General features: G+C 44.4%; 2 protein-coding genes across 2 annotated transcripts; one reads left to right on the top strand and one right to left on the bottom strand.

The window, feature by feature from the left end:
• Nucleotides 1–2,729: 2,729 nt before the first annotated feature.
• LOC118413906 (receptor tyrosine-protein kinase let-23-like) lies at nucleotides 2,730–6,934 on the top strand. Its single transcript, XM_035817535.1, has one exon. The coding sequence runs from the start codon at nucleotides 3,598–3,600 to the stop codon at nucleotides 6,310–6,312; it is 2,715 nt and encodes a 904-aa protein (XP_035673428.1). The 5' UTR covers nucleotides 2,730–3,597; the 3' UTR covers nucleotides 6,313–6,934.
• Nucleotides 6,935–7,045: 111 nt separating this feature from the next.
• LOC118413957 (collagen alpha-1(XXII) chain-like) lies at nucleotides 7,046–9,843 on the bottom strand. The gene is made up of 6 exons (XM_035817635.1): nucleotides 9,680–9,843; nucleotides 9,160–9,253; nucleotides 8,856–8,987; nucleotides 7,977–8,275; nucleotides 7,455–7,560; nucleotides 7,046–7,290 (listed from the first exon to the last, which is right to left on the bottom strand). Exons 1-6 carry the CDS (start codon nucleotides 9,791–9,793, stop codon nucleotides 7,115–7,117), a joined length of 921 nt encoding a protein of 306 aa, XP_035673528.1. The 5' UTR covers nucleotides 9,794–9,843; the 3' UTR covers nucleotides 7,046–7,114.
• Nucleotides 9,844–10,437: the final 594 nt, after the last annotated feature.

Here is a 10,437-nt window from a genome sequence, read left to right as displayed (position 1 = left end):
CAGCAAACTCTATGATATAAACAAACCACTGCAAATAGATCATGTTTCAATCGATATTAGGGTGATCCCCTAAGTAACAACAGGTAAACATGTACGGACCATATAGTAACAATTAATAGCATGCTCAGATAAGGTTTTGCCGAATCTTAAGTTAAATCCACGTTTACAAACCTGCTCTTAATAATGACCCCTAGCGAACTTTTGGAGCAATACATGCGTGGATGACCAATTGACCTGATGATTTTAATCGACAGGTGTTGAAAAACGTCTCGACCTGCACGTTACAATCAGCAATACTCGTAATAAGAAACAGTGTAAAACGAAGACTGTACATAACGTAAAGGAAAAGGACTGCGGTGGGAGTCTGCAGGGTACGCTGGCGCTAGGCTCCCCTGCCTAGTGTCTGCAATGTATGATTAAGATACTACATGTAGTTTATACGTCAGAAAAAAAACTCTAGCTGGCCCATCCCCATTCAAAACGCGACGACAACATTGATTACGTCTATGATGTTAACCTTTGACCAGTTTGCTTTCCCTGCGACGAACTTCCGGGTTCACCGACTTGTAGTACGTAAAATAATGAAGCACTCATGAATATGGGGAATACCCGAAAATTTTTCTAGGTCCTTCTCTATCAAGGGCGGAAAAAGCTCTCATCGCTTGTGAAAAGCCCATTCGTGACTATACAGAACGCCTGTGACTGTTGGCTTTGAGCCTGGGAGAACATATTACAGAACAGAACAAGAGTTCGTAGACCTCAGGCCTGCATGAAATGTATTGGTGTCTGTAGACCTATTGTGTATTTTTTCTCCTTTTCGTCCCAGGTTGCGTGGTTGGAAAAGTGAAATTTTTACCGTGTTGGTTGTGCACCATGCAAAAGTCAGAAATTCCATTTTCGGAATGTGTAAGTTTGGGCATGGATGAACATTACTTATTTTGTATTTCTTAAGCATGTAACCAACCACAGTACCTTAAAGTTATTGAGATGACTTTTCCTACCTTTTATGGTCTCAGAAGGCCCATGTAGTTATTCTGTCACATATGATACATTCAGTACTGATATCTTCCTATTTCAATGTACTGACCTAATGCAGCTGCTAAATCTCCTTTTTGTACCAATGATATTCATTAAAGATTTATTTCTGGAGTGTTATATCACTTGACACTCAGTCTGGAAGGTTATTTGCATAATTTGACAAATTGTATTTTTACAGTAGTTCCATGGACAATGTGAATAGTGGTAGCCCCCTTTCGGCAGCATTAGGCTATAGGGTGGTATGATATTTTATTCAATCCGTCCAACTAAAACCTAAATCTCTTGAAATACCTAAGCCAAATTTTACAGCAGAATTTACTATTCAAAATGTCCTTGTCAGTGCAATCCCATTCATAGATGGCAAGCTGCTGGCAACTTTAAAAAGTTCAGAAAGCTGTTGCAGTCAGAGTGAACACCCAGCAAACATCCCCCCAAATCAATGAGCAGTTGCTTAGAGGGGGAAAACAATTTCATCATATTTTTGCAGTGACAAAATGCAACAAACGATACCAAATTTAAAACAGAACAAAGCCTCTACCACTTAACCCTGCCCGTACTATAGATTAAGCAGGCCCAAAAATCAAGCGAATATGACTAGCCCCAAACTACAAATTACCTGCATACAATACGGAGATGGCATCCCCAAAGAAACAACAAGAAACACAGGAAAAATCACACACATACCTTTGTCTTACACTCAAGCTCTATACATTTCTCCTCCACTTTAGAAAGTTGTATCTTCTGCTGATTGCCAAACAGGGTAAAGGAACTTGTACCAGAACTTTAAATTCAGTACTGCACAGCTCTCAAAACACCACAAACTCGCGGACTAAGAAGCAAACTCAAACTGTACCAATACAGCAACAGATACTAGATTAAGTATGTCATCTGGCAGGTCAGACACTGTTGATACAAAGTAACCTGATACATTGAAGGTGGCCCAGGCCAGATGATAGTTCTACACCCAACCGTAATCTGTTTTCATAACCAAGCAGATATTGGGGGGATGCCCCAACCACACAAAAACAGGGTCAACCTACAGTATCAAGTTCAAGCACTAGGAGGCCCAAAATCAAACCTGACCACCAGGACACAAGCACCAATTCATGTACCAAATAACATCACAATGGCACCTTGCGTTCCGGAGATACAGCGCATGCGCAGTGCCCGCACAAAAGGTAACCTGGAATGTCAAGTTCAAGCACCAAGGGCGTCAAAATCAAAATTGAGACTTATTCAGCCACCGCTAACACATGTGCGAAATATCATCGCGCCCGCACCAACCGTTCAGAAGATATAACTCCGGAAATACCCCTCCCGGACACAAAATTCAACCTGCCGCGTCAAGTTCAAACGCGACAAGGCCCAAAGTCAATCCTAGGCAACAGGCAACAACTTCCGACCCATGCACCAAAAATCGTCGCAATGGTGCGTATCGCTCCGGACACACAGCGCCAAAAGTGCCCCCAAAACACCAAAAATGCCACCTGCAATGTCAAGTTCAAGCGCCAGGAGGCCCAAAATCAAACCTGGGTGTCAAGCAACCACCCCCAACCCACGTACCAAAAATCGTTGTGCTCGCACCATCCGTTCTTGAGATACAGCGCCCTAAATACCCAGCTTCCAAATTTTCCCACGCCCGTGAAAACCATACCTGCATACATGCAGGTAAACAATAGTATAGCCGGGCTACCGCCTGCCCGGGATATTTTACCGGACCATGACAGCCTATCTTTTTGTCGGCTTTTTAGACAGACCGCCCGTATGGTTAGTAGGCTAAAAATAGTATGATCAACGAAACATTTACTGTTAGCAAACAACGTGAACTAAAGCCAAAAAAAAGCGGCCCATGGCTCGTGTATACAGGAACGCAAATCAAGCGCTATGTATTTGTGCGATATCCTGTACACTAATTGATGTATGACGTAATGCAGAATCACCAGGCAGTGTGCACCCGCCTTGTTACCCTCATTGCGCATGGATCGCCACGATAACCTTTCGATTTTCAATAGTTGGGCACACAGGCGTCCACTTCCGCAGCGACGCGTCAATGGTACGGTTGGCAACCTCTCTCATTGGGTCGTCTGTGACATTTTATCGTGGCTCGCCATTGTCTTCGAAATATCGCAAAAGTGAATATAAAAGAATAAAACTGGGCTATGTAAGCCAGAGACAGGAAGGAGCTGAGGGGGCTGATATGCTCAGGATGCTACCATAGTCCCCGACCCTCAGGCATGAGGATGGGGCTAAAGGTAAAGTTATGCCAACGTCATTATTACCTGATCTAGGGTGAAACCATGAACAGCTATCTGGCATGGAAGGAAATCCTGAACAACATAAAAGAGAATGCCTCGCGCCTATGATCATGAAACGCAAAAAAGATATTGCATTACCAGGAAGACTCGAGGTAATACCATAATAACATATACTTCCGCTTCCGGCTATTATGCCCTGTATGTCTCACTGGCCCATGAAAAGAGGAACAAAACTAGGAACACAAAATAATGACGTGACTTTGGGGTTAAGCCTCAAAGTCATTTCTTCCACAGCAAGAACAAAATGGCGGTGCGGACGACATTTCCTGCCGTACTTCTGATGGCCGTGCTGTTGTCCGGCCTTCAGCTGGCATGCCAAAACATTTCAGAAAACATCGAGGTACCCGAGGACGTGTCAGTTGGTACCACAGTACTGCGGCTACGGGATCTTCTTGATGCCAGTGTTTGTTTTGAAGAACACGGAAATGGAACGTTTTGGTCGATAAACATCACTACAGGGGACGATTTTGGGCGGTTTAGGGGTCTTGATGAGAACTTGTCGTTGATCGTCGCGGCTCCCCTAGACTACGAGCTGAGCTCGCGATACAACCTGACGGTGGAGCTGACACATAACGGATACATGGGCGTCTGGTACGTGAATCTTGTCATCGTGGTCACGGACGTGCCGGGATACCCACCGCTGTACGACAAACGGTGCGAAACACCAGTTCTACCCGCAGGAGGAAGTACTGAGGACTACACTGTGCTAAGTAGTGACGGATTCATCAGTGCATCCATTAATGGTGGGCACCTCATAATAACCACCGATATTATAGAATGGCATGAAAGGGACCCGAACGTCGTAGATAACTTCGTGGTCATGGGAGATGACTGTTCCTCCCGACTTTTAGTCGGTTCGAGAACTCTAGTTGGACGTAAAGCTTTCCTGATACCTTGGCTCAAAGGGTTTGCAGCTGGCAGGATCGAAGTCCCATGTTACGACAAAAAGTGGAAAAGGAAAGGTAAAATTACAATTTTGGACATTTCTCTTGACATTAAGCTGCCCAAATGGGCACAGAATAGCGGGTACAGCAAGGACGAAGATGTCCAGTATGTCTTTTCAATTGAGATGAATGAAATGTGGTCCACTTCGCCGTATTGGATACGCTGTAGTGCTAACATTACGTTATTCGACGGCCCAGTATTAGGCGAGGCAATAGCGAAGTACAACATTACAGGCTGTCCTGAGGGCAAGTACGGACTGTACTGTGACAAGAACTGTGTTTGTAAGAACGGTGCCCGTTGCCATGGCTTTAACGGTGCCTGTGAGTGCCGTCCGGGGTGGAGAGGAAGGGCCTGTGATATTCCCTGGCCTGAGGTCGTCATCACCGCGACACTTGGCGATTCAGTCGTGAAGTACATCGGTACCAATCTGACTCTGACCTGCCTGACTCCACACATTCAAGTAGCAAATATGACGTGGTTGTACCAAACAGGAAACGAAGATACTGGAACAAATATAATCGAGGAAGCGGTTCAGAACGGGTCCATCAGCTTTCGACCTATCTCTGAATCAACCAATGGCAAATATACTTGTGTGGTAAAGGCTGAAGATGGTAAACTTTTCAATGCCATCTATGTATTAAACGCCACCCAATGTCCACCTAACTATTACGGGAAGGTTTGCAGCCAAGTGTGTGACTGTCAGTATGGAGGGACGTGTGACAGGTGGGAGGGTTGTCTGTGTCCTCCCGGTCGTCGGGGAGACAAGTGTGAACACCCATGCGCACCTGGCACTTTTGGGCTGAACTGCAGCATGAACTGTTACTGTCAGAACAACGCCTCGTGTGACGCAGTAAATGGCAGCTGTATTTGTGCTGAAGGGCAGTCGGGCGAGTTTTGTCAGGTGGTATTCGTTCCTGACAATCATTTCATTTCTGATGATCAAGTCCTTGTTGTGCTGCTGGTATCTGTCCTACTGGCCATTGTTGTGATCGGTTGTATCGTGACTGGAGTCCTGGTAAAACGCGGCCGCAGGCGTCTTAGGAGTCTAGAACAAACAGATGTTGGCTCATTAGAGTTGTCCGTCATGGAAACCCTTTCGTCTTGGGAAGTGGACAAAGAAGACATTCGTTTCGAACACATGATCGGCGAGGGAGAGTTCGGCCATGTTGTTAGGGGAAGACTGCGCGTGCCCGAAGGCTACGAGGTTTTGGTCGCCGCTAAAAGTATCCGGCCTGACCGCATGACAGCGTCGGCTGTCCGCGACTTTCGACGCGAAATGGACATCCTCTCCAGGATACACGAGGACAAAGTGGGGCACCCGAACGTAGTGAAATTTCATGGAGTTGTGACCAAATCAGACCCTCAATATCTCCTGGTAGAGTACGCGAGCAATGAGGACATGCGACGGTACTTATGGAGTATAAGAGAAGAGTGTAAGACCACAGGGCATACAAAACTGTTACAACGGCTCTGTTTTGCCCATGACGTGGCCAGTGGGTTATCAGAGCTGGCACGTCTGAAGATCGTGCACAGGGACATCGCAGCTCGTAATGTCGTCATCAGCGACAGGAAGGTGGCCAAGATCGCGGATTTCGGGCTGTCTCGTGACGTTTACGTGTCGTCGGCGTACAAACGCACCAACCAGGGCGGGGAGGAGGAGCTGTTACCGCTGAAGTGGATGGCCGTGGAGTCTTTACGGGACGGGGTGTACACGTGCGAGAGTGACGTGTGGTCGTACGGCGTGCTGCTGTGGGAGATCGCCAGCTTTGGGGAGGAGCCGCGCTATGCTGGCGGCCCGATGCACCCGAACGTGTGCACACTGTTGGAGCTGCTGAGGAAAGGAGTCCGTCTGCAGCAGCCGGAGAACTGCTCACAGCCGCTGTACCGCATCATCAGGTCCTGCTGGATAGTCGACCCGTCCAAGCGCCCGACTCCAGAAGAACTGTGTCAAAAGATAGACCAGCTGGGGCCGCCGAGACATGCTGCTCATCTGGTCAATCATGACCTTCGGTGACAAACTGATTTTGTTTGGATTAAAACGAGCGATCGCGATGATGACACGGTGACGTAGTGATAGGCGAAAAGCAGGTGTTTGGCAAAATATTGATTTACACTTTAAACAGTAATTTGATGTACAACTTTAAATATCAATTTTCAATCCAATCTACTGACGTCCTGGTAGGCACCAGCAGTCGAATACCCAGGATATAAACAACAACAGCGATGGCTCGTATAGAGTGTACCTTATACAGTTTGAACTTATTAATTACATCTTGAGTGATGGAGCAAAATGCTCAATTGACAAGTTAATTACCATCTAAACACTTTGTAAAAGTTTGAAGATCTTAAGTGTAAATAGTCTTGCAAACAATAGCTAATGTAAGTTTAGCTTTTAAGTTTTAAGCAATTAATGTTTGCATGTTGTTCTGACTTCTGATCGCCGATGCGCTAATAACAGCATTTGTGTGTTTGCATCCCTTTTAGTATTATAGCGTAATGAGAAACATGTTAATTGAATAGCTAGTATTCTGGGGGCACTTTTCCTCAAAACTAAAGGAGTTCAGACTTTATCTATTTGTTTTTTTGCATTGAGCAAGAGATGAACAATAGAGCATATTCCATATTGATGATCAAAACGTGCAATGTGTCTCTGAGGCAGCGTATCAAAGAGTGACTATTGTATAATCTTTGTGTATGCGTGCATGGCATAAGACATAGCAAAATTAAAGAACACGAAAAAAGCGACAAAACAAGGTTGCTGCCCTTTATTTCATAAAGCGATGGGAGTTTTATCGATAGCAGGAACTGAGCTTTGGCTAGCCTTGCTGAAAGTTGACACACACCATGTGTGAAGGACGATTGGCCAGGGTGTCCAGCATGGTTTCGAAGTCGCTCACATGCTCCAGATTGAAGATGTGTTTGTACCACGGTGCGGTGACCAGGTTCTTCAGGTGGTCAAAATCAGAGGCACTGCTGTAGGCTGATCCATAACCTGGGAAATATAGAATTTATGTTACAATCTATTCAACACTGGCAAAGGTTTCAGCATTCCCAACATAAGAAAAGCACATTACAGCAACAGTATCGCACGCCGTACACAACATATGCTAACGAAATGCAGGCATACAGAGACGAAGAGTCAATATTATACCGTACCCAAGGCAAAGATATTCGCTCGCTCCCCGAGTGCCTCTGCGGCCAGCTCTACGTCTTGAGGTGAATTCCCTGCGCCGTTTGGATGTCCGTCAGTAATCAGCAACACCTGCAGACAAGAGTAGGGTACTTATGGTCTGTGTGCAAAACACGTCGGGCAACACTTCTCCAGTGTGGACTTGAACCGTAATTATCTCCGAAGTTGAGTTGAGGATTAAGGTATTTTCGGATACTCTTCAAACGAAGGTTATGCCCCGACTTGATTTGGACGTCTTTTCGTGTTTTTGTTGTTAACTACTAATAACTTGTCAGCTTTTATCTGTGCCAATACACAGGAAACAAATCGTTCAAAACAAGCCGAAGTCAAACCTCTGCTTGGAGATCCTTTTATTTTAGAATATTGTAACAATCATATCTGCTCTGAAGAATCAGTTCCTCTGCAGTAAATACTTCAACAGTAAGTATGTTTAGCATAACTGCCGTAAAATATTACTCCACCAATGAAAAGCCATGAGCATGCTTCACCTCAAGGTCCACATCCGGCTCATCTCGGTAGTTTCCGGTTTGAAACACCTGCGTGCGCACAAAATTGATGGCGTCAGCCGTGCGCGTGCTACCACCTTCGTACGGCAGGCTGTGTATGCTCGCCTGGATCTGCCCGAGGCTGGTGGCCTCGTGGAAGTTGAAGTTCAGAACCACGCTGCTGCTGAAGGTGACCACAGCGACCCGGTGGAACGTTCCCATCTCGTTCTCCGGGCAGATGTACGACAGGAGCTCTGCCACGTATGTCTTCAGGCTGGTGAAATCAGTAGAACCTATGCTGCCTAAAAACAACAACAATATTGACTCTAGGCGAAATTAGGATAATCAAATCGTCATAATATAAGATATAAGTCATGCCTGAAAATAAAACGGGCAGTATGTCCTTTGTATTTCGTACAGAAAAAAAAAGACAATAAAATAAAATGGACCAGTACATTGTGGTTACATTTTTTTGTACTTCAAAATCCAAATATTGATTCTAAGTGAAATAAAGATATTCAAATCGGAATCATACGAAATGTATGTCATGCCGGAAGAAACCGTATCGTATGTTCTTTGTCTATTTGTGCAACAATAAAACAAAATGGGCAGTACATTGTAATTAGACTTTTATACTGCGATATTACTGATATTTGAGGTAGAAATCGCAATTTGAATACGACTTCTGCTGAAAGAGTCGTCACTGATTTTTGAATATATGACAAATACGTGTATTACAATCAACTGTAAATTAATTGAAATTCATAACTGTTAGGCAACGGTTAAGATTCACTTGATTTCTTCAAATAATAAAAAACCAATGATGTCAAGAATGATTTTCATTGTTATTAACCACATACGTATTTTCTTATACATACTTACCAGACATGTCTAGGAGCAGTACCAGGTCCCGTTTGTTCACTGCGGTTCGCGCCGTTCCCCTTGCAGCTAGAATGTTCCCCAGGAAAAATTGGTCCAGGTTTGCAGCGGTGTCTTGTGTCGTGGGCATTGCACCTTGTTAAAAATCACAAAGAGAATCTTCGAAGGAGGAAGTAAAGGGCCTCTGCATATGTACTCGTACATGTTGCCATCAACAATATAATATTATCTGTGGTAAAACTATCGGCTAAACCCGGAAAATGATTCGGACTACCAAATACTGATGAGAAGGTTTCATAGCTCCAACCTGTCAAATTGAACTCCTCCAGGTCACCACATGGCAGCCCGCCGCCTTGTGGATAGCGAAGAACGGCCCGGGAACGGACAAACCCTCCCGGGATCTACTTACACAAAAGAGCAAGAAATTAAGATTCCATAGATGATACATTGTACAAAAAGTAACAATAGATGGCCTAGTATCATTCACAAAGCTTGTTCTAGACCAAATATTGCGACCAATCAGAAATCAAAGAAGAGAACGTTGAGAACCATAAATACGCGCTTTATTTTATAAATCAGTCACATTGCGTCTACATATTTGTGTGAACTATTTCCCACTCTCTCCAAACATACATTGATCAATAATGATTTACAAATTTTGACCGGTCTTTTTGTACATAGTTGAGCTGAGCTAATGATGTACATAACATATCTAACCAAAGAATGATCATATATTATGTCTTATTCTTAGGAAGAGCTAATTCATCTAATTTATATACAAATATTAACAAATTTGCAGTCTGTGTAAATTTTTCCCAAAAACTTACCGAAATCCACGGGCGCCAGTCGGTCAGCAGACAGTCAACATCGTCATGATAGAGCCATGATGTCGCCAGAGGGAGGACAGCGGCAGTCAGCAGCAGTGCAGCACACAACTTCATGATGAACTGGGTAGTGTGGTGGGTATGTCTCCGAGCTGTCAATGTTCTCTTTTATACATTTTTCTTCTGTTGGAAACGCCCATTTCCTTGTGAACCGAGCCACATGGCAAGGATGCATCTGTTTGCCGAAGGTTGTTTTATCAGCACCAGAGTTAGCAGTTCACCACACCTATCCCCTACCTCGTATCCTGACTTCCAAGAAAATCGACGTCAGCGTGTCACATCTTATCATACGTAACGTAACTTAAGGAGACGACTCTGCTTTTCTAAAGGTCACTTCCTTGTTGTCAGCAAACGGCATGAGCTTCGTCCGTCAGTGACTGTTTTTTTCACGATAATACGCAAATTAGTTCTGACGGAGGAATATGTTAATCATCCTATGTAAGCAATCGGCGTAGATAACGTTCGATAACACAGGAAAACACGACTGGATGACCTTTCCGTCTGCAACGTCGATAGAAGGTTCCCAATGCAATTATCATAATGCAAGTATAATGCACTCCTGTATATCTAAACTAGCTATAGGCCTGGAGTGTTGCACTAGAGAAACCTCAAACACACTGTTTCTCAAAGTGCTGGATATATCTAACTGGATAAATGTTTGTTGTACCCATGCAGACTATTCATTTCGACGCTGCTGTGAA

Source organism: Branchiostoma floridae, chromosome 4, assembly GCF_000003815.2.
Source record: "Branchiostoma floridae strain S238N-H82 chromosome 4, Bfl_VNyyK, whole genome shotgun sequence".
Lineage (NCBI taxonomy): Eukaryota > Metazoa > Chordata > Leptocardii > Amphioxiformes > Branchiostomatidae > Branchiostoma > Branchiostoma floridae.
This window is presented reverse-complemented; position numbering and strand designations above follow the sequence as displayed.